Source organism: Balaenoptera borealis, assembly GCF_965194805.1.
Source record: "Balaenoptera borealis genome assembly, chromosome: 13".
In the NCBI taxonomy this organism is placed as follows: domain Eukaryota; kingdom Metazoa; phylum Chordata; class Mammalia; order Artiodactyla; family Balaenopteridae; genus Balaenoptera; species Balaenoptera borealis.
In genome coordinates, this window is record NC_138870.1 from 105,871,534 (window position 1) to 105,894,688 (window position 23,155).

Sequence of the window (23,155 nt, forward strand, 5' to 3'; positions counted from 1 at the left end):
TGACGCAGCCCTGGAACAGGCCTGGGGCGTACACACGGCCTGTCCTTCGTGGCAGCTGTGCCTGGCCCTCCTTCTGCATGGGGACGGGAAAGAACGCGTTCACCAAATCAGGGGCGATGCACCTCCAGCAGAGGCTACTGGCTGCCCCGGCCTCCCCGCCGCACTGCTCAGCAGCTCCTTGGCAGTCTGCAGCCGTCCAGTGTCTGCCGGGAGTTAGGGTTAGGGCCAGCGTGGTGACCGGATGGGGCTGGGGTGGGGACCACCTGCACCTCAGGGCTGCAGGGTGGCACTGGGCTCTGCCACATCACCTCCCCGGAATGTGGCACTGTTTACCGTCTTGGCTGGGGTGAAGTTTCCACCTGGCTGTCCCCGCCACGAGAGCTCTTCCCTCACAGGCTGAGAATCTAGTTCAGGGGTCGCCCCAGCTGGACGGATGTCCACCCAGTTATACGTTCAGGGGCTGGAGTAACGGCCACTGTGGTCCGTGGGTCTCCTGCCCTAACTAGGACCCCACGCGCCCCTGCTCTAATGGGCCGCGACGCTCTTCAGGTTTCCAGGCACCACCGTCAATGCACACCCTGTGTCCTCCCCGCAAGATACCCGCTGGAATCCCGCGGGGCTGCACCGTCCTCCCCCCAGCACCGGCCACTTCTTCGGAGCTGCCAGGGGCTTCAGCCGGAGGTGGAGCTGGGGTGGCAAGAGGCCCCTGGGGGGACCGGGGACAGAGCAGTGGCAGAGCAGTGACTCAGGTCACCGCAGGCACCCTGGCTGTCCTGCTGGGGTGGAGGCGGGGAGGCCAGCGAGGAGGGCCACTGGGCTCATCCAGGTGACACGGGATGGTGACAAGGACCAGGGGTGGGTGGTGAGCGCCAGGCAGATTCTGGATCCTGGCCTCCCGGTCCCCTGCCCTGTGCCGTCCCCTCCCATCCAGCGTGGACCCGGCGGCTGGCTCCTAAGGCTCTGGCAGTCGCTCTGTGGAGAGGCCCACGTGTGTGGAGCTGAGGGAGGCCCCGCCAGCGAGGACCTGGTCCGGCCACACCAATGCCTTCATGGTCGAGCCTCCCCATGAGACCGCAGCCCTGCTCAGCATGAGGAAACGGCCACGCCTGGATTCCAGACCCACAGGAGCCATAAGACAATAAACCTGTGTTGTTGTAGGCCAGTAGGGTTTGGGGTAACTCGAGACACAACAAAAGATGATGTTGAAGGTGGAGCCAACTGCGGGGGTGAGAGGAGACACCAGGGCGTCCAGGCGAGGGGGCAGTGCCCACCCCACGCAGCAGGAGGGAGGTCCAGAGAGGCTGTCAGATGAGGCGGAAGCCACACACGTCTCTGTCAGACACTGTGGGGGGGACTGATGGTGGGGGAGGGAGGGGCCTGTGAGGGGCTCGAAGGGCGGGCGGGAGGGGTGCAATGGACAAGAGGGGTCAGGGTTTGGGAGGGAGGGAGATGGAGCAGAAGGGGTGGGCAGCGGGGAGGGTGTTTCTCCAGCCACATCCAGCTGCCCCGAGTGGGGGGGAGTGGCCATGAGAGGGGCCGAGGGGGAAAGGGGGCGGTCAGGGGGGGCCAGGGATCTGAGCTGGGCGAGGAGGACAGGGAGAGGGTGTCGGGCAGTGACAACCTGGGGCGACCGCAGATCAAGACCCCCCTGAGATGCCACATCACGCCCACCAGGATGGCTGTCACCAAAGAAACGGAAAATACCAAGTGTTGGCAGCTTGTAGTAAAATTGTACCCTCGTGCACACTGCTGACGGGAACGTAGAATGGTGCAGCCACGTGGAAAAGCGACGGACGTTCCTCAGGATGGGCTTGAGTCCCACACGACCCAGGATTCCGTTCTCGGGTGTGTGACTAAGAGATCTGAAAGCAGGGTGTCTGACAAGCCCGTGCACATCCGTGTTCATGGCAGCATCTTTCACAGCAGACAAAGATGGGAGCAGCCCATGTGTCCATCAATGGATGGAGGGATAAAAAAAAATGTGGTCTCTACATACAGTGGAATATTACTCAGCCTTTAAAAGGAAAGGAATTCTTTTTTTTTTTTTAGTAATATTTCCTAGCTTATTTATTTATTTATTTGGCTGCGTTGGGTCTCTGTTGCTTTGCGAGGGCTTTCACTAGTTGCGGCAAGCAGGGGCTACTCTTTGTTGCGGTGCGCAGGCTTCTCATTGCGGTGGCTTCTCTTGCTGCGGAACACGGGCTCTAGGTGCACAGGCTTCAGTAGTTGTGGCTCGCGGGCTCAGTAGTTGTGGCTCGCGGGCTCCAGAGCACAGGCTCAGTAGTTGTGGTGCACAGGCTTAGTTGCTCTGCAGTATGTGGGATCTTCCCGGACCAGGGTTCAAACCCATATCCCCTGCATTGGCAGGCGGATTCTTAACCACTGTGCCACCAGGGAAGCCCCAAGGTGGGTGTGCTTAATGCCCCTGAGCTGTATACTCAGTGGTTAAACGGCAAATTTTATGTTACGTATATTTTACCACAACGAAAAATAAAAACAACTGAGTTAGTTTGGTGCAGCGTTTCACCACTCAGGTAGGAACAAAATACACCCCCACGAGCTACGAAATACTGTGTGACTTCAGCGTCTGCAGTGAGGTCACCGCCCTTATATCTGCTTTAAAACTTGCCCTGCACAATATTATAATAAAGGGTAACGTTCATGATAGTGATTTCTTTTCAGTGATTTTTAAATTTAATCTTTCTTTATTTAGAACATTAAATAAACGAATAAAAAAAAGACCATGACAAGTCTGTGCTCTTTCTGCATGTATGTTACATTTAACAATTAAAATATTAAAATATGTATTTTTTTTTTTAAAAAAGACATTTCCTGGGCATATCTCCCCACCATCTCGAGACCCCCAGCCCCAGGCTTGGGAACTCAAAGGTGCCCTGGGATCACCAGGGCGGCCAGTGAGTCTTTGGTTGGCGTTCTGCGTTTCTAACAGGCTCCCGAACCCCAGCGAGGGTCCAGAGTGGCACCATCCGTGGGGCCCCTCCTCGCTGGTGAGAACTGAGCCACTGCAATATGGGAGGCACAGGCGGTTTAGGCTTCAATAGGAGAAAAGATGTAAACTGTCTCATTAATGCCTCTTTATACTAACTGCATGTTGAAATGATAATATTTCGGAGATACAGGGCTAAATAAGATCAACATTAAACTTAACTTCACCTGTTTCTTGCTACTCTCACTTACCCATGTGAATTCACTTTTTATTGGGTGGAGCTGGTCTTGAGGGCTCCTCTCCTCTGAATCAAGACCAGATCTTCTTTTCCCCTTTTTTTTTTTTTTTTTTGCCTCACTTCGCAGCACGCGGAATTTCCCCAACCAGGGATCGAACCCACGCCCCCTGCAGTGGAAGCAGCGCAGACTCTTAACCACTGGACAGCCAGGGAAGTCCTTCTTTTCCTTTTTTTTTTTTTTTTTTTAATTAATTTATTTTATTTATTTATTTTTGGCTGCATTGGGTCTTCGTTGCTGCGCATGGGCTTTTCTCTAGTTGGGGCGAGCGGGGGCTACTCTTTGTTGTGGTGCGTGGGCTTCTCATTGCGGTGGCTTCTCTTGTTGTGGAGCACGGGCTCTAGGCACGCGGGCTCAGTAGTTGTGGCTCGTGGGCTCGGTAGTTGTGGCTCACGGGCTCTAGAGCGCAGGCTCTGTAGTTGTGGCACACGGGCTTAGTTGCTCCACGGCATGTGGGATCTTCCTGGACTAGGGCTCGAACCCGTGTGCCCTGCATTGGCAGGCGGATTCTTAACCACTGCGCCACAAGGGAAGTCCTTCTTTTCCTTTTTTGAACGGCCTGCAGAATAGCAGAGTTTAGAGAGCAGGAGACTGGACCCTAAGTGCAAGCCCACCCTCCCCAGAACGCAGCCAGGCCTCCCCTCCCCGAGGGTCCTGGGGAGCCCCATTTAACCACGCCCCCCGCAGCCAGACACCCCCCAGTCCAGTCTGACCCAGGCTGACCTTCGCCTGCTCCTTGGCACCATCACCGGTTCTTCAGTTCATCCCCACCTTGGTCTCCCCAAGCCCTGCCAGCCCCCTGCCCATGCTCCCCCCACATTCCAACCTCCCCTTACCCAACCTGGCCAGGTCTGGCCACCTCGAGCCCATCCCAGAAGCTGGGGACCAAGAATCTGGGAGGAAGCCCTGGGCATCTGCTCAGAATCCCCCTCACCGGCCTCACAGCCCTGCAGGCCCGACAGCAGACGTGGCCTGTCCTGCCAAGCTGCAGGATCACCACCAGGGTATAAGGACACGGGGCCTGGGTGAGGTCTTCCTAACTGATGAGGAAACTTCTGAGCCCACTGGGGCTCGGCCCCGGCTCTGTGGCCCAGATGGGGCTGCCTCTGTGAGCAGGAGGCCTGCGAGGACGGCCGAGCCGTGCAGCCTGATGCAGGAGGACGCTGTGAGCCCACGCCGAGCGCGGTCAGGCCTGCCGCCTGCAGACACACACGCAGACACACACGCACAGGAGCGCCAGCTTCCAGGGCCCAGCAGCCTTCCAGGGAACCCATTTGTCATGCAAATGCCCTCTCCTGGGGCCTCCCCAAGGGAGCCAGAGAGCTGTTGCCTGTCTAGGGTGGGGCCTGAGATCACGACAGGACCCCCGCTGGGCCCTGCTGGGTCCTGCAGCCCCTCCCCTGCAGTGGGTGGGAGTTGGGGCGTGGCAGAGGGGCCTCAGCTGCAGACCCAGACTGGCCTGAGATCTGACCCCCTCTACCCAATGCCGGCTCCACCCTAGCGCAAACACGCTCCCTCCTGGCTTCCTGGAACATGGCTGGAGGCCTGGGGGGGCCAGGCCTCTTCACTTTTCTCAGCTGCCTCTGGGGCTGTGAAGCAAGAGCGAGGGCGCTCAGCTCTGTGCCTACCCCCGCCCCCCTGCAGGGCCAGGATGCAGCCCGCCTGCCCTCCCGGCCGAGCCTGCAGGGCCGTCTCCCCGCAGGGCATGTAAGCCCCGCCCCCCACTCCCGCCCGCCAGTCCGGGGTGCAGACCCCAGCGCCCGGGCGAGCCCGCCGGACCTGGGCTGGGCCCTGTGCCGGGGTCGGCTGGCCTCTGAGTCCAGTTGCCACACGGAGCCAGGATGGCCAGGCCTTGGGACACGGGCTGAGGGACACAGGCCACGGCCACCCCCTGAGAGAGGAGCCGGGGGGCCTGGTGGGGCGGCCACAGTGGAGCCGCGGGGAGCCCGGCGGGCGGGACGCTCCAGCCTCCGCGCGTGCCCAGCCCTGCTGCGCCCTCCCCGCTGGCCCGGCGCCGCGGCCGCCCGGCCCAGGACACGGTGTGCGGCCGGAACAGGGCGGTGTCTGCTCAGGGCGCCGGCTGCCGCATCGGCACACAAGCGCCCATTGTGTTCCCGGGCGCCCCCGCCGCGACCCCCACTTCCCGCTGCTCCGGCCCCACCCCGCAACCCAACTCCCCCCGCCCCCCAGGGCCCCCTCGCCTCCCTCTGGCCTTTCCCCCCCCACCCCGGTCCCCCTCGACCTGGCCCCAGCCCCCCTTGCTCCGCCCCGTGCATCCCGCCCCGCCTCCAGCCCTGTCCCCTGCTGGACCCGGGCCCCAGCCGCCCCCTAACGCCCGCACTGCCCACCGACCTTTATACCCCTTGACACGCGCCCCCCAACTGCCCTTCCACCGCACCGCCCTGCGGGTCTCCCTGGAGTCCTCCAGGCCTGGGACTCCTGGGCCTCACAGATCAGGATTCCTGGCCCTGCTCCCCCCTCCTCCCCTCCCCCCACCGGGACCGGACGTTCCCCGGGGCAGGAGACCCTCCCCACCAACCACCCCAGGCCTGGGAGAAGGTTCGGAGAGCAGAGCCCCTCGGGCTGCAGGGGGTTGGCTTCCTGATGAGGGGGGCCAGGAGGATGGCCTGGAGGCAGGATGGGTCGCAGGATGCTTTGGGTTGGGTCTGCATCTTGGGGGCAGGTGCAGGCCCTGGGCGCTGGCTGCCAGGGCTGGCGCCGGGGCCCTCTGTTCCATGGGCCACACTTCTGCCCGGTGCCATGGTGTGGCCTGGACATGAAGCCTGTGGGTGACGGTCCTGACTTCCTGGGCGGCCGGGCTGCTGGACTTTCCAGTGGAGAGGGCCCTCGGGGCTGCAGGTCATGAAGGACATGACCACTGGTCAGGGCACAAGGGTCCACACTGGTCCACGTGGGCCCTTCCAGATCCTGACTCAGCACCCACGTGGGCCCACCCAGGTCAGGACACAGGGGACCACAGGCATTTTTGCCCTTGCCATCCTGCTCGCGGGCACACGGGCTCACCGATATCTCAGCGGCGCTTGCGCACACTTCTGGCGCCCCCTCTCCCCCCACCCCGCTTGGGCACGCGCCCCACCGCACCTCTCCAGCCCCACAGACTGGCTTAGGGGCTCACGCAGAGCGCTCTCCTGGGCGCCCCTCGGACAAGCCCAAGCCGCAGCGCAGGAAGTCGTAAGAGGTCGAGAGGGGCACCCACGGACGGGGATGACCCGGATGGCTCCAGCGACAGGGAGGGGTGGGTGTCGCCATCAACCGCAGGGGAGCATGGGGCACAGAGTGGGGTGCGGGCCGGTCTGAGCTGTGTTGTTGATGAGTCCTCCGCCGAGGAACTGAGGAATCACCTTCAGGCGCCCCGGCCCTGCAGAAACCCCATCCCGGCCCTGCAGAAGCCCCATCCCGGCCCCGCTGGCTGAGTGCTCAGGCAGTGGAGAGCTCCAGGGCACCTGCTCCAGGGCACAGCTGGTGCGTACCACCGGCTGGAAGGGCCCTGGGGGGCGGAGGAAGGTGGGGCGGGCCTCTTCCCGCTCCCCACACCCACCCCCGGCCGTGAGGCCCCTCTGTGCGCCCAGCCTAGCAAGGACCTCAGGTGGGCAGGACTGCCCAGCTCACAGGTGGGGAAACCGAGGCTGGGACGGGCGGGGGAGGGCAGTGTCTGGGCAGGCCTGGCCTACACAGGCCAAGAGCCGGCCCTGTGGAACTGGTCTTTCCAGGTGTGTGTGTGTGTGTACACGTGTGTGTGTGGACTGGAGCCCAGCCAGGAGGCAGGTGGAACAGAGGCCACAGCCTGCGTCATGGGCACCTCAGGGCACCAGGCCAGCGGGGGGGATGGGCAGGCAGCGTCCACTCCTCTCCTGTTCACTACTCAGAGACGCAGGGAGGCCAGATTTGGCCTGGGGCCTGGCTACCGGGCGGGGCCCAGACCCAGCTCCAGGGCCCCGCCCCAGCTCTGCCCACCGCCCCTCAGCCCAAGGGCAGTCTGGCCAGTGCCCTCCAGAGCCCTTGAACTCACACTGAGGGCAGGGCCGGTCTCTATGTGCTGCTCAGATGGGCGGCCCTGCTCCACATGCCAGGGCCCCAGCGGCCAGGCCAGCTGGTGCTGGCCCCAACGCTGCCTCACCGAGGGGCTCTGGGCCCAGGCAGGCAGGCGGGTCACCTCTGCTGGGGTCCTCAGTGTCCTGGCAGGTGGGACTTCAGGAGGGCAGACCCTCCACTGAGGCCCCCTGGCCACTGCTCAGCCCAGCCTGCTCTCCTGCCCCCACTGTGGGTTCCTTCCCGCGGGCACTGTGCCCAGCAGTCCTCGCCGACTCCAAGACTCGACAACTCCAGACACTCTTGCCCTGGCCGGTGCCATCTCTCTGCCCTGGCCACCCCTCCCTGCCTCCTTGACCCCAAGTTCTTACACAAGGACTGGCACGGGGCCAGCCTATGAGGATGCCCCAGCCCCTCCTGCCTGGCCTCTGGCCCCGGGTGAGCCCAGGCCCGGCCGTAGGCTCTGGCTCACCCACCCCGCTCCCCTGCCTGTCCCCCAGCCCCTGTCCTGGTGAACCCTAGCCTCGGTTTCCTAGCCTGTGAGCAGGGCAGCATTGCCCAGCCTCAGCTGGCACTTGGGGCCCGGCCAGCCATTTGCGTCCCCGAACCTCGGTTTCCCCACCTGTAAATGAGGACCAAGAGGACGACCACATGCCCCGGCTCTGCCCCCAGAGCCCGTGTGGGCAAGTCCTGGGGGGGACAGGCTCCCCCCGCCACCCCCTCCCTGTCCGGCCCCTGCTGCCCCGCATGACAGGCCTCTGCTTTAGGAGGGATGCCAGTACCTGGGATCCAGGAGCTGGACCGAAGCCCCCCAGGCCTGAGTTGCGGTCAGTACGGCGGGCACTTTGTTGCTTGCCCAGCCTGACCCGGCCAGGGGGCTCAGGGCAGCACGGGACCAGTGCGCGTCCACGCCCGGAAGTGAAGGGCGGCTGGCAGAGGGGTTCCATGCCACCAAAGGTGGGAGAGGCAGGAGCAGGTCGCACGGGACTTCGAGGTGCCACCACCTGCCCATGGCACAGGTGCCTCCCCGCACCTCGCCCCCGCAGTCCTACCTGCTCCCCGAATACCCATCCTGCAGCTGAGAGAACTGAGGCCCAGCTGCTCTGCCTCTCCTCCACAGGCAAGAGGGAGCCCTGGAAGGGTTTTGAGTGGGGAGTGGTGTGTTCGCAGAAGCAGCCTCCAGATGCTGCTTCGGAGGGACTGGAAAAGTGGCCGGGCCTGGGGGCTGGGGTGGGGGCCAGGTGGGGCAGGATGGATACCAGGGTCAGGGCAGCGGCGGGGGCCCTGGGTCCGCTCGCTCTCCTGCTGCCCGTGGGGCGGCCTCAGCCCAGGGCGCCGGAGCAGCTGACTGCCCACCTGGGTGTGGCCCCAGGGCGGGGTCGAAACCCCGCACAGGCGTGTCCCCGAAACCACAAGTCAGCGGCGCCCTGGTTGCCAGGCTGCCAGAGAGCCACGCGGGACCGCCAAGATGGGGGTGGCGGAGACAGAGACGGTGGTGAGGGGCAGAGGGCTAGAATGGGGCGTCGCTTGGGTCCCCACAGGGCCCCAGCTGGGAGGTAAGAGGGAGCCAGTCTGGCACAGCTTCAGGAAGGGCAAGGGCGGAGGCTCCCCGGCCCAGCTGGGGTGGAGGCACCTGCAGCCCCCCATCACATCCCCCTCCAGCAGTGCTGGGGAGTGACCAAAGGCCCCATTTTGCAGATACTAAGCTGGGCTCTGCCTGGAACCCCCGCCCCGGGTCCCAGCACCCTCCCCAGGGGGCCGCCTGACCCAGGACCCCCGTCCTGAGCCCAGTCAGACCGTGAGAGGCCAGGCCCCCAAAAGGAGGCGGAGGGTGCTGGTATGGGGTCCTCTCTGGGCCAGGTGGGCGTCCTGTCCACCAAATACCCCAGCCCAGCAGGGCCCCAGCTGGCAGGACGCCAACACCGCCCGAGGTCAGGGTCAGGCGGGAGCCAGGCCCGCCCAGGGCAGCGGGAAGCGGGAGGGGCTGGTGGCCTTGGATGGGGAATTTCGTGGGGGTGGGGAGCCTAGCCAGAGAGTAAAAGTGCAGAATTCTTTCCATTCTTCCCGTTTCTCTGTGATGACTCAGCAGCTCTGCCCACTGGCTGCACAGCCCTGCGGCAGGCGAGGCCCACTGGCGGCCAAGGAACGTGCCCACCCCGGGGCGGGGGAGTGTCCCCGCCCCACCTGTCACCCGCAGGGCGCTCCCATTGCTGTCTCCTGCCCCAGCCCCGCCTCCTCCGCCAGGTCTTCTAGGGAGCTGGGCGCCCACTGCCCCAGGGGAGATGGCCCTGGGCCCTGGGGTGGAGCACCCGTGCCTGCAATGGGCAGGTCTGCAGGGGTCTTTGAGGCCTCTCCTGGGTTTTGGGCTCCTGTCCGGACAGTGGGTCCGGAGTCCCCAGCCCTTGGCCACACCCTGCCGCAGCCCGCTGGTCTCCTTCCTTCGGAGGGGGTGGCCCCGGGGGGGAGGAGGGGGCCAGTGCTGCAAGCCAAGAGGCCGCAGGGCCCTGTTGCCCGACCGGGCTGGGACGGGGCTCGGGAAGACGGAAGGAGATACCAGAGGGACACATGCACTGAGGGGCCCGCTGCGTGTCCGCACCGGTGGGCTGCTACCTGGGCCCTGACCCCGCTGATCAGCCACGGGGAGCTCCTCCTGGCTCCTGGGCTCTGGAGCACCCATGGCACCACCACCTCCTCCAGGAAGCTGGTGGGAGTGAATATGGGGCATTTAGGGCTGAGCCAGGCAAGAGTTGGGGGCGTCCAGAGGCCCATGCAGCTTTCGAGCTCCCCCACCAGCTGTCGCTTCCTGGGAATCGGCAAGCGGCCTGAGGTTGGAAACCAGCCTGGCCACTTCTTCTGAACGGGATGCTGTGCCCAGGCCACCTCGGGGCCCTGGGATCAGGATGCCAGGGAACCCTGAACAGAGACGGGGACAGGCCACCCCCAGGGCTTCAGTGGGCCCTCGGACTTCCCCAGTCCGTGTTGGAGCCTAAACTCAGGGGGCTGCTCCCGAGCTCCAGCAGCCCTGAACCCCCCTCCTTTAGCTGCTCTTAATCCCCCCCCACCCCAGGACTTCACGATGAGCCAGGAAGGGCCTCCAGCCTGGGTTCAGGGTTCAGGGTTCAGGGTCACCAGACTCTCCCCATCATCCCCCACGGGCCTGGGCAGCAACTCCTGAACATTGACATTCCCCAGTGGGCAACACTCTGCCCCTGCTGCGTCCTGGATCCTAATGCCCCGGAGCCTCTTGCTTCCCTGCACGGGCTGGCGCTGGGGGTGCCAACCTGGGTCCCTACAGCCAGTGCTGCAGTAGGGAGAGTCTGGAAGACCACACAGGTCTCCTGGGGCCTGTCTGGCGGTCTTGCCCCCTGCCCTGGCCTGGCTTCACATCCAGGCTATGGCCACCGGGGTCTGGCCGCTGCCCACAGGCCGGGGTCTGCCCTCAGCAGGCATGGAAGGAGAGGGTCGCCTGAGGCTTGGGTCCCGGGAGCCACGTGCGCCGATGTGTGCTGGCAGGATGCTGAGCGCCATGAAGACAGCCGTCACCAGCGCAGTTCCTACCCCTCCCCGCCAGCAGCTGAGCCGCCCTGTATCTTCCTTGGAACCACTAACCGCCCCCCCGACCCCCGCCACCGAGGCCCAGGTGTGGGGGGCTCTTCCCTAGCTCTCTATTTCTTTTTTTTTTTTTTAAATAAATTTATTTATTTTTGGCTGCGTTGGGTCTTCGCTGCTGTGCACGGGCTTTCCCTAGTCTCAGGGAGCGGGGGCTACTCTTCGTTGCGGTGCGCAGGCTTCTCATTGCGGTGGCTTCTCTTGTTGTGGAGCATGGGCTCTAGGTGCGTGGACTTCAGTAGTTGTGGCTCACGGGCTCAGTAGTTGTGGCTCGCGGGCTCAGTAGTTGTGACTCGCGGGCTTCGTTGCTCCACGGCGTGTGGGATCTTCCCAGACCAGGGCTCGAACCCGTGTCCCCTGCATTGGCAGGCGGATCCTTAACCACTGTGCCACCAGGGAAGTCCCCCTAGCTCTCTATTTCTGAACCATTAAAGGAGGGGACCCAGAGGGGTACATTAAAGGGGGCGCCCAGGCTTTTGGGCTCTGAGCTGTGTGGGTGCTGCCTGGGGCTGGCAGGGAGGGGCCCGATCAAGCCTGGTCTGAAACCGTCATCCGTCTTGCTCTGCTTCTTTCCAAGCCTGATCCATTCTTGGGCAAGGTTCATGCCCTGGCAGTGATACTCTCCTATCTTCCTCTCGGGGCCAGTTACCGCCCACGGGCTCATCCTTGCCCTGAGGCCCCTGTCTCCCTACCACAACAGCCCCACAGGCCACTGCTCTCTCTCTCTGTGAAAGCAAGGCCCACCGAGAGCTGAACTGGGGGTACGTGAGTGTGCTGAGCGTGGGCAGGTATGCAGCAAATATTCACTAAATGCGTGTCTCCAAGGCTCTTATTCATCCTGATCCCATGTTTACTGTGACCAGGCCCTCCCGGGTCCGTGCTCCGGAGACCCCGGGTCCATTTGTAGGAGGCAGTTTCTCCATGCCCTGAGCGTGGTCTGAGCGTGGCCCAGGCCAGCCCTGGGACTGAGTGAAACTCTCCCAAGACAAGGTCATTCCTGCCGCAGGCCCTGGGCCCCAAGGTCTCCAAGGCAAGCTGCACTGCTCTGACCCCCAACCCTTGACCCTCTGTGGCTCCCACCTGGCTGAATGCCCCCCACACCCTCCCCATTCTGGTTCAGCCTTGGAGACTCAGCTGAACTGGGCCTCCTCCAGGAAGCCCCGACGTGGGACCCACTGCCTGCATGGCTCCTGGGGCCCAGAGCAGGACAGCCGCGTGCAAATCAGACGCAGACACAGGCAGGTCGGCCCAGCTTCCGGCTCCTTGGAGATGCCCCTCCGAGGCCCCTTCTGTGTCTCATCCTCATCTCCATGCCGGGGCCGGAGCAGAAGGGACTGAGGAGCCCAGGCCGCCTGGGCACCATCTACAGAGGCCGCCTGGGCACCATCTACAGAGGCCGCCCGGGTCTCAGAGGCTGCACCTCCTTCTGGGGCCGGGGCGCGGGGCTCCTGCAGAGGGCAGCCCTGCCGGCCCCAGCCCCCCGTGCACTGGGCCTCTGGGGTGAGCAGGGGGCGTGAGATGGGACGGCCCTCCCCCAGTCCCATCCAGGCTGGGCTCCTTGACCTTGGGGTCTCAGCACAGAGATGGTGGAGCTGCCAGAGTCGGCTGGGCCCCGCCCCAGGCATCCCCATCCCAGGGAGCCCCTAGGCTCTCCCGTTGAGATCTGGGGCCTCTGCACAGGACAACAGCTAGAGCCGGCACAGCCACGTGTATCACGCGTTTACTGTGCGCCCCAGAAGCACGTCACAGACATCTCACTGGCTCCTGCTCCCAGCCCTGCACGGGGGTGGTCAGAGCCCCAGGCAGGGGGGCGGTGAGAGGTGTGAAGCCCCAGCAAAGTGGCCAGGGATCTGGTCCAGCGCCAAGGCTGTGCTCACGGCCTGGGGGGGCCTGGCCCCGGTGCCGAGCCGGAAGCCGGGTGAGGAGAGGCCCCCTGCAGCCCACGCAGGTCCCTGCTGGGCTGTCACTGCTCCCATCGCCACCACCCCCAAGGCCGGTGTTGGGCGCTCCAGTCCAGCTGCATTTGGGGTCAGGTCCCCTGGGACCCCAGCCTTTCCCTGGGTTGGGCCTGGGTGCTCCCTCGTTGGTTTTTCGGGGTCCCCTTGGCCAAGAGTCCAGGTGACCATTGCCAGGCCGTGGGCGGCTCTCAAGGGGTGAATGCTCTATGGTGGCAGCAGGGGGTGTGCCCAGAGGGAATGGCAGCTCTTGAACTTGGGCCAGCCTTGGCCTTGAGTCAGGCCAGGCTGGGGTCTCCTGGGCGGGGTGACCAGAGTTCCCACAGGCCACCACCCACCAGCTCCCACTGATGGACACCCCAGCCCCAGCCCAGGCCCTACCCCAGTTGCCTTTGGGGAACATTGCAAAACCCTGGCTTGGCTCTGCTGGCTTCCCTCCCCGGTGGGTGAGAGGCCAGGATGGAGGCAAGAGCAGGCCAGAGGGAAGGCCCCTCCCGCCTCAGCCAGGCTGTGGCCCTGTGCGGGGGGTTTTCCATGCGGCACGCAGGCAGGGCCAGGCCCCAGGGCTCCCAGAGCCCAGTCTGGGGTCGGGGCAGGGGTGGAGTTGGTGTGAAGCTGGGTGCTGTCGAGCCAGGCCCCGTGGGCTGGGGAGGGGTCAGGCCCGGCGGGCCAGGGGTTCCTGCAGTGGGAGTGGAGGCTGGACGGGGCTCAGGGGGATAGCTGTGACTTTGGGCCAAGTCACCGGGATGGACCCTGACGGCTGGAGCGGCCCTGGAGGTTTGGAGGCAGGATGATGGCGTGCTGATGGCGGGCGCTGGGGAGACCTGGGGACTACGGGAGCACAGACAGGGTTGAGAAGCAAGGGGGCGTCCTTCAGGCATGGCCTGGGTTGAGGGGCATGGAGAGGCCCAGGGCTGGGCCGAGCAAACCTGTGGGATGTCCAGGGGCAGCTGGAAAGGGGCCAGTTGAGGAGGCCTTGGTTGTTGACATGGGGGGACAAGGGGGGTGAGGGCCGCCCCCCCCCCGTGCTCCCTGCTGTGACGCCCAGCTCTGTGGGCGTGTCTGTAAGCGTGTGAAGGTCTGCTGTGTCCATGAGTGTGGATGTGTGAGGATGGAAGGCAGGGTGGTGGCCAAGGCTATCTGCTCCCCAGCTTCCTCTTCCTTCCCAGTCTGGGGAGGATAGCCCGGCTCCAGTCACCATGGCAACAGCCGCCCCTCCCGCCAGCAGGACAGGGTTACCTTGTGGGGCTGGCAGTGCAGGGTTGGGGTAGGCTGCTTCCAGGGTGGGGCGGGGTGCAGTCCCCTGGGAAGATCCAAGCTGCTCCCCCCACTAAGGAAACACCTCCCTTGAGAGGCCACTGGGAACTTGAAGAGGCACCTGGCCCCGCTGTGACGCTGCCCCTCTCAGCAGGATGGCCCCATGGAGGGAGGCGCTCACACCATGCTGGCCTGAGCCTCGGGCACGCCAAGGGATGGTGGGAGGCCAAGGGACGGGGCCTGACCTCTGCGGTCAGTGAGGTGGCCTGGAGCCTCAACCTCAGCTGAGCCCTCCTCCTGGGGGCCTCTCCCCGCCGTCTGCAGGAGTGGCCCCAGCTCTGCGGCCCATGAAGTTGCTGACCTGGACCAGGCCTGCTTGTGGGGCCCAGAGCTATTTTTAAGGCTCACCGGATGGGCCTTCCAGGAACCAGGAAAAAACAGGCAGGGCTTGACATCCTGCACTGCTGGGGGTGTAGCTGGAAGTGGAGTGTGGATCAGACCTGCAGGGAAGGGGTGGCCTGGGGTTACTGACCAAGGGCCATGCCCAGGCCAGGGCAGAAGGGCAAGAGGCCCTTGGGGCTCAGATTTGGCCTTGCCTCCCTGTACAAGGAGGAACACCTGGGGGAACACCTCAGAGCCTCGATGTGCCAAGCTGAGAAACGGGTGGGTCATGCCTGCCTGCAGGGTAAGGGCAGGGGGAGGTGGGCAGCACCTTGCCTGAGTCCTGCCCATTAGGCAGGGTCATTTTCGGTACTGGGGGCCCCCAGTGCCTGAGGAAAAATGGGCCCTGGGTGGCTGCACAGGCAGAGGTGCCAGCCCCCTGCCCAGCCTATTCCTTGGGCCACATTGGGCCTGAAAGACGCCCCCCTGCAGGACAGCCCTTGGTAGGGAGGGGTGTCCAAGTCCATTCTGACCCTCAGGGATTCACAATCCGTGCAGGACACACACACACACACACACACACACACACACAAAATAGCATGTCCAGAACGCACGGGAGTCTGGACGAGATGAAGGCTCTGAGTAAACCTCCATCTCAGGAAAGAGGCTGCCTCCTGCTCTGTCCTCCACTCCCAGACTAAGCAGGGGACCCCTCGCCACTCCCAGAGTCCCCAGCGGCTTCCACAGGTGGCTCAGCCCAGCTTCAGGGCTGGGGGAGGGGGGACACACACTGCCCCTTTCTGAAGGAGAGTGAATCCTGCTCTGAGTTTGGGGAGACTCAGGGTCTTCAGATCAAGACTCTGCAGCTGGTGGGGTGCAGGGGGTGGCCCTCAGCCCCAGGATGCTGGCCTCCCAAGGCTGAGTCTCAAGGCCAGGGACCAGCTGGGCGCACGGGCCAGGACACCCAAGGAGGACTGGACTGCAGGTTCACATGGGGGTCTGGAGGCCCACAGGGGAGGCCACAGGGAACCTCGGCCCCTGTCGGCTGCGTTGGAACTGCCCTCAGAGCCACATCCTGACACCTAGACCCCGGATGCTCTCCAGCACTGCCACCCTCCCTAGCCCAGGCCAGGCTGTGGGTCCAGGAACCTGTAGCAGCCTGACCTGAGGAGGAAGGCTCTGCGGACCATCCAGCGGTCCTCTGGAAAAACCCACAAGAAGACAAGAGTCCCTGGATTCCACTTCAGGGGCAGGCATCCTGCCTTGGATCTGACCCCATGAGGACCCCTGTACCGGCCTGGGGACTGTGGTTGACCGGCCGGCCCTGGCCCTGCCTTTATGGGTCCACATCACAGGAGGGCGGTGGACAGAGCTCCAGAAAGATAAAAACCTAAGAGCTGTACCAGTGGAGGGTCCACTCTCTACACTGGGAGAGTGACCGTGGCAGCTAAGGGATGTCACTTGGGGTAGGCTGGGTGTGCTGAGGGAGCCAGCAGGCTGGCCAGGGCCCCTGAGGCAGGTGAGTGCACATGCTTGGAGGTCACACCTGAAGGCAACCTCTGATGGGCCCAGGGATGTGGATGCCATGATTAGATCCCAGCCTGGTCCCCAGGGGCCACGGGGAGTACCTGCGATGCCAGAAGGACCAGTACCTTGACCTCTTGGCTCCCCCAACCCTCAACCCTCTCTGGGATGGCTGTGGGAAGCAGTGGACGTCCTGGGCTCAGCCACTGGGGCTGGCAGACGGCTGCTCATACCTGAGCTGCTCAGGCCGGTGACTTGGGCTGAGGTTGGCAACCCGTGGGGTTGGATGGGTCTGTGCTATACAAAAGGCAGAGGACAGGCTCCGGTCCAGAAGAGGGCCCTGAAGACCCAGGCTGGCTCCGGCCCTGACAGAGGCAGTCAAGGTGGCCTCCCTGGTAGAGGTGGACAGCAGCTGGGCCTGGAGGGCAACCAGGTGGGTGGAGAGCCGGGGAGGGCTCTCCAGGCACGGGGTCAGCAGGGCAAAGTTCCTGAGAGGGAGGTGGAGTTAGGGAGGGACCTCGGGCTGCGGGCTTTGAGGTCAAGCCCGGGTAAGAACGAAGAGTGGAGCCTCAGCCCACCCGGGGGCTGCGAGTCCCGGGGCGCTGTCGCCCGGCGGGGTCCCCCAGGGGGCGGAGGTGCCAGCCGCGCCAGGCCACGGGCGCGCCGGGGTGCGCGGACAGCCGGGGAGATACGAGCACAGCCTGGGGTATCGGGGTCGCCTCCCGGACCCCGCCGCTCCTCGGGACCCAGCCGCCGCATTCCTGGCTCAGCCGCCCGCGCCGGGCCGGTGTAGCCGGTGACCTTCCCGGCGCGGCCTGGGGCGGGGCCTTGGCCCCGCCCTGCACGCGCGACGCCATTGGCTAGGCCCTGTGCCCTTTGCAAACACCGGCTCCCATTGGCTCCCGCGGCCCCGCCCCGCACTCCTGGGCCTCCGCCCGCGCGGGAGCTGCGCGTGCGCGGGGGCTTGTGTGAACGCGGAGAGGTGACGTGCCACGCCGCGCCGTGCGCCTCCGCGACTCCGCTCCCGCCAGCTAGTCCCAGGCGGTTCGCCGCGCCCCCCCGCCCGCCCCCGCCCACTCCGGAAGGCGCGCCGGCCTCTTCCCGCCGTCGCCTCGGCAGCTTACGCGGGTTCCAGAGGCGACCCCCGCCGCTCAGCCCCGGCGGAAGGGGGCGGGGCCCCGGCTCGGCCCGCCCCCGCGGAGGGATACGCGCGGCCGCGGCCCAAAACCCCGGGGCGAGGCGGCCCGGGCGTGTGAGCGGCTCGGCCTGCTGCGCGTGTCGTTGTGATCCACGCGGGGCTTGGCAGGACACTGCGCCGCGCGGACGGCCTCGCCCGGACAAGCCCGCGCTCCGAGGCCGGCGCTCCTGGCGCACCTGCCCGCTGTCCGCGTCGGGGCTACGCGCGGCCCGGAGAGGCCGTCCTCCCGCGTCCTCCACCGCACGGGGAGCCGGGCCGGGCGAGAGGCGGCGCGGAGGCCGGGGGCCCGCGCCCGGCCGCCGCCCGCGATGCTGCTCTCCAAGTTCGGTTCCTTGGCGCACCTGTGCGGACCAGGCGGCGTGGATCATCTCCCAGTGAAAATCCTGCAGCCAGGTATGCGGGGGCCGAGGGTGTGGGCGCGCACCGGGGTTGGGCGTCCACCGGGGTCGGGGGGCCGGGCTCCCCGGTCTCACCAACCCCGCCCGTGCGCTCTCCACAGTCAAGGCAGACAAGGAGAGCTTCGAGAAGGTGTATCAGGTGGGCGCCGTGCTGGGCAGCGGCGGCTTCGGCACGGTCTACGCAGGCAGCCGCATCGCCGACGGGCTCCCGGTGAGTGTGGCCGCCCGGCACCCGGGATTCTCGGCCCGCGCGCGTCGTTGCGTCCGCGTGGGCCTGATCACTGGTTCCCTCCCCCCAGGTGGCCGTGAAGCACGTGGTGAAGGAGCGGGTGACCGAGTGGGGCAGCATCGTAAGTGTGGGCGGGGGGCGCCGGGCGGAGCGGGGGCTGGGGGCGCCGGACGGAGTGGGGGGCTGGGGGCGCCGGACGGAGCGCGCTGACCGCCGTGTCCCTTAGGCCGGCGTGGCTGTGCCCCTGGAAGTGGTGCTGCTACGCAAGGTGGGCGCGGCCGGAGGCGCGCGCGGGGTCATTCGCCTGCTGGACTGGTTCGAGCGGTCCGACGGCTTCCTGCTGGTGCTAGAGCGGCCCGAGCCGGCGCAAGATCTCTTCGACTTCATCACGGAGCGGGGCGCGCTCGACGAGGCCCTGGCGCGCCGCTTCTTCGGGCAGGTGCTGGCCGCCGTGCGCCACTGCCACGGCTGCGGGGTCGTGCACCGCGACATCAAGGACGAGAACCTGCTGGTGGATCTGCGCTCGGGCGAGCTCAAGCTCATCGATTTCGGCTCGGGCGCGCTGCTCCGCGACACGGTCTACACCGACTTCGACGGTGAGCGCCCTCCCCACGGCGAGGGCCGAGGGGCTGGCGACTGTTGGGGCCGCGCGCCGCGCTGGCTTGCCCAGAGCGGGGCCTCGGGCCGTTGGATCCGGCAGGTTGGGGCGCGGGGCCGACTCCAGACTCCTCTTGGCCGGGTTCGGACCACGGCGCAGCCTCGGGCCTCCTTTGCGCGCGTGCGGAACGCGGGGGCGCCGCGCAGAAATCCCCGCATTGCGGTGCCGGGGAAGCCGGGGCTCCTTGCCCCTCCCTTTCCCGGTATCCTCACCTCACATCTGTTTGTTGTGAAACCGGACCCCGCGCTCATGTGACCCGCCTCCCGCGCCGGGCCAGCTGGGGGGGCGGGGCGGGGCGGCCGGCGCCGGGGGAGGCCACGCCTGCCGGGGTTTTTCCAGGATGAGGACCGGCAGGATTTCGCGGCGGATCCCTCCCCCTCTCCAAAGCGGAGAGGCTCAGCTGGGAGCGAGGGGTCTCGGTGTTCGCGTGCTGCCGGCCTCGTGGGGCGCTGACCCGGTGGCCGGTCTGCTAAGCCTCGTGTGTCCCCCAGGCACCCGCGTGTACAGCCCCCCGGAGTGGATCCGCTACCACCGCTACCACGGGCGCTCGGCCACTGTGTGGTCTCTGGGCGTGCTGCTCTACGACATGGTCTGCGGGGACATTCCCTTCGAACAGGACGAGGAGATTCTGCGGGGCCGCCTCTTCTTCCGCAGGAGGGTCTCCCCAGGTGCGCTGAGGGGCTGGGCCTGCCACTGGCGGCAAGGTGTCGCGGGGCGGCCTTGTCCTGACTCTCTCTTCCTCCACAGAGTGCCAGCAGCTCATTCAGTGGTGTCTGTCCCTGCGGCCCTCTGAGAGGCCCTCGCTGGACCAGATCTCTGCCCACCCCTGGATGATGGGGGCTGAGGGGGGCACCCCGGAGAGCTGTGATCTGCGGCTCTGCGCCCTGGACACAGACGATGGGGCCAGCACCACGTCCAGCAGCGAGAGCTTGTGAGCAGGGCGTGCACCTGGCCGTGGGAGCCAGAGGGGACCCCTGCCCTATCCCCGGGCCCTGCGCTGGAGCGGCTCTGCCGGGCTGTCTGCTCCTTGCGAAAGCAGTGATCTCTGACCCCTGGTGACTTTTGCCTTTGGCACCAGCCCGGTTCCTTTGCTTTGAGTGCCTTTTCGAACGCTGCTCTCACGGGACTTAGTTTTCTCAAGCTCTGTCTGTCCAAAGACACTCCGGTCCAAGCCAGGTCCTGCCTGCCCACCGCCGGCGCTTGACCCGAGACCGTCCCTCTCCTGTGCTGCTCCGGAGGTGGCCCTGACGTCCCCGCCCCTCCACGTGTGACGTGTTGGACCAGGAGCACTCCCGTGTCCTGTGGCCTCGTTTCACATGGGCACAGGGTCCCTCATCATTCATCATGCCCCCCCTCCTCGTGTCTCGGTGTTCGTCTGGGCATGTCTGTGCACAAGCAATGCAACGTTCAGGCCTTGTTGCCCGCCCGCCCACCCGATGCGTGTGCAAACGTCTTATTTATGGTGTGACCCTGAGGAGGGCTATTTATTGTTTAATTTATTTGTCGAGGTTCCTCCCTCCCAGCAGCCCTGTCTCCTCAAGGCCTGTGGGCAGAGGAGGGGGTGGCTGTGCTTGTGGACCCCAGGTCTCAGGCCTACCCGTGTCTGTCAGAAGGTGGACTTGTACAGTGGCTAATTTAAGGGGAGTGGGTGACCCCGCCACCTTGCGGCTGTGCGCCCTCGGGGGGTGGGTTTTAAATTATTGACCTTGTACAGTCTGCTTGTTGGCTCTGGAGGCTGGGGGGTGGGGGGACAGAGTCTCAAGCCTTTAATTTATTTCAGCAGTTGTGTTTGTGTGATCCCGGTGTGCGTAGGCACTGCGGATAGGGTTTTCTTTCAGTTCAAAAGTGAGATGTCTGGAAATCATATTTTTTTATACAGGTATTTCAATTAAATCATTTTGTATTAAATGGATATTCTGTGTTTACTGGGATGGGTGGTCTGGGGTAAGAGAAGAGGTTCGGGGAGAAGGGGCTTCTGGTCTCTGCATAGCTCCCTCTGCTTTTCCTGTGGGGAGGTGGCAGCATGAGGGGCTCAAGTGCTTCCAGCTTTTGGCCTTCTTGCTACCCCTGCCCCCAGGGGAGTGGGAAACACGCTGTGCCCTCAGGGGCCCCTGGGGGGAGGAGCAGGCAGCCAGGCCCTGGGGGGTGTTGCCAGCACGAGTCTGGAGCCAGGTCTGGCAGTGGCCCCAAGAGGCTGGAAGGGGTTCTGAAGGATGAGAAGTTTGCCAGGGGAAGGGGGTGGGAGGTGTCCCAGGTGCAGAGAACAGAGGTGGCACGGTTGGGCCCTGGCCTGACAGGTGCAGGGTGAGGTGGCGGGTGGGAGCCACGGCCAAGTCCAGGTGTGGACACGTGGGCCAGGCTGCGGTGTGAAGGGCGGTCTGTGCAGCGGAGCGTCTGGCCACGCCCTGCCCCGCCTCCACGGGAGCCCTCTGCTGGGGCAGGTGCTGGAGCACGCGGCGGGCCAGGCACACATCCTGGAGCCCTCAGAGGCCTGTCCCTGGGTCCCACGGCCCAGGTCCCGTCTCACATGCCTGCTGGTGGGCCCTGGGAGCAGAGTTGGACAGAAGGGAGTCTGGGGGCCGAAGGTTAGAGCAGAGGCAGGAGGTTTTGGAAAGCGAAGCTGGAGGAAGTGAAGTCGGCCTTTCCCCCGGCGGGCAGGCGCTGGGGTGCGGGCTCCGGGTTCGGCCACCCAGGAAGTCAGCGGGCGTTCGTGGCCTGCCTGGGGCCTGGCGCCTCTCCCCGGAGCTGCTGCTGAGGCCCAGGCATCCCTGGGGTGGCCCCCCTCGGTGTGTGGGGTGCCGTGGGGCACTGCCCGTGGCCCTGGGCTGGCCAGCCTGCCCGAGTCCTCCCAGACCCCGTGGGGCTCTTCTCCGTTGCTCACCCTGCCTCTCCACGGAGCAGGGCACTCAGGCAGCGGCCCCACACTCAGGCTTGAGGACGAGCCCCCGCCCCCCACCCTGGTGACAGTGATCCACGTGTCACCGTGATCCCAGCTTCCCGTCTTGCCAGCTGAGGGTGCACCCTGCCCATTTACCCCCCATCTTCCAGACCATCCAGTGAGCACTCCCAGAGCTCGCCTTAGCGTGGGACCCAGTCCAGCGCGGGGAGGGCGAGGTGCCCCCCCACTGAGTCGCCAGGCACTGCAGCCTGCTGGGAAGGCAAGGGGCTCTTGGAATTGGGGACCCACTTGCTGGGGGTGGCCTGTGCCACTGGTGCCCTTGGTGTCTGCGAGCCCCTCTGCCGGGGTGGGATCTGTCCTGCCGGTCAGTACTAGCCCTGTCTGTGGGGCTGGGGGCTGGGAGAGGGGGCTTCTCTGGCCCAGGGCCTCTTGGGACCAGGATGGGGTTGTTCCCACGGGCAGGATCCCCAGCCCCCCCTTGAGGCTGCTGGCACTGTGGGCTGTGTGGACGGCCTGGGGCTGGAGCAGAGGGGACAGGCTGCTTGAAGACCGTGGAGGGCCCGACCCCCCCAAACCCTGTCCTGCCCTCCTTGAGGCTGCCAGCTCCTGGGCCAGGCCCAGGCTTCTTCCAGCAGCCCCAGTCCCAGAGGCTGCCCTGGTCCAGGGGCTCTGGCTGTGCTCTGCCAGGCCAGCCCCCGTCTCCACTTAGCTTTTAACATCCTGGCCAATTTAGTATCGAGGCTCCTTCAGAACCACTTGCTCACCTCCAGCCCTCAGGGGCTTTCCTTGGGGTTGCACAGAACCCAGAAATCATCACGGAAAGAACCGGAAGCCTGAACACGCTGTGGCCCTCGGGGGTGCAAGCACCTCTGCTCGGAGGCGCCCGCACCCACGGGAGCGACACAGCACACCCCGCGCTGTGATTGCTTCGCTCACTGCCTCCTGGGGGCCGGTGGGTGCTGGCCGAGCCGACAAGGCGGCCGGGCGGGCTTCCTCTCCGGGCTGCTCACCCACCTGCCTGCGGCCAGCCCAGCTTCCGGGGAAGCGTCTGGGAGGCAGATCCGAACCCACTTGCCGCAGCTGTCAGGGCCTCGCTGTTTCTTTCCTCCAGTGCAGCCCCCAAAAGGAAACCTTGGCGTGGCTTTGGTGCCACAGCTTCCGAGAAAAGGGAAGTGAACCCTGGCAGGACCTGGGGGCCCCACCCAGCCCTCTGGGCTTCCAGACCCTGGCTGGGGGAATCCCCATGCTAGTGACAGCAGCACAGAAGGAAATCCGAAGGGGGCAGGCTGGACGGCTCCCAAGGGGGCGATGGAGGCTGGACAGGCAGGGGCTGGGGGGCCATCACCTGCCTGCGTGACCCTGGCCATGAGCACTGCGGCTGGGAAGGGCACCCGCGTCTGTGGACGCCGGCACCACACAGGCCCGGGGTGGAGCAGGACCGGCGCACACGCTGAGCTGGAGGCACAGCGGGGCCTCCGGGGAGGGCGCCCTGTGGGCGGCGGGGCCCGGGGTCCTGGGCAGGCGGCAGGGACGGTGTCAGCCAGGCCCGGCGGCCCACAGTGCAAAGGGAGGGAGAGGAGCTCGCCGGGCCCCGTTCATCCCTGACCTGCAGCTGTGGCTGAGGGGTGCAGGGCCCAAGCTGATTTGCTGGCCCCGGGGTTGCTCAGCGGGTCTGTCCCCTCTCTACAGAGGTCTCTGATTGGGGCGGGGCGGGGGGAGCTGCCTGAGCCCCGGGCACATGGCTTCCAGGCTGG

At 65.5% G+C, this 23,155-nt stretch overlaps 2 protein-coding genes across 4 annotated transcripts; one reads left to right on the forward strand and one right to left on the reverse strand.

The window, feature by feature from the left end:
• Positions 1 to 3,437: 3,437 nt before the first annotated feature.
• On the reverse strand, positions 3,438 to 17,121 carry LOC309609396 (uncharacterized protein). 3 transcript variants are annotated; one of them, XM_082350821.1, is made up of 2 exons: positions 8,553 to 17,121; positions 3,438 to 3,802 (listed from the first exon to the last, which is right to left on the reverse strand). In XM_082350821.1, exon 1 carries the CDS (start codon positions 10,016 to 10,018, stop codon positions 8,804 to 8,806), a length of 1,215 nt encoding a protein of 404 aa, XP_082206947.1. In that variant the 5' UTR covers positions 10,019 to 17,121; the 3' UTR covers positions 3,438 to 3,802; positions 8,553 to 8,803. The 3 variants fall into 3 exon arrangements, with proteins under 3 accessions (XP_082206947.1, XP_082206946.1, XP_082206945.1); XM_082350820.1 differs by having other exon boundaries at positions 8,346 to 17,121; XM_082350819.1 differs by having other exon boundaries at positions 8,076 to 17,121.
• A 172-nt stretch (positions 17,122 to 17,293) lies between these two features.
• Positions 17,294 to 20,410, forward strand: PIM3 (Pim-3 proto-oncogene, serine/threonine kinase). Its single transcript, XM_082350822.1, has 6 exons — positions 17,294 to 17,610; positions 17,717 to 17,826; positions 17,915 to 17,965; positions 18,071 to 18,440; positions 18,994 to 19,170; positions 19,250 to 20,410. The coding sequence occupies exons 1-6, from the start codon at positions 17,526 to 17,528 to the stop codon at positions 19,435 to 19,437; spliced, it is 981 nt and encodes a 326-aa protein (XP_082206948.1). The 5' UTR covers positions 17,294 to 17,525; the 3' UTR covers positions 19,438 to 20,410.
• Positions 20,411 to 23,155: the final 2,745 nt, after the last annotated feature.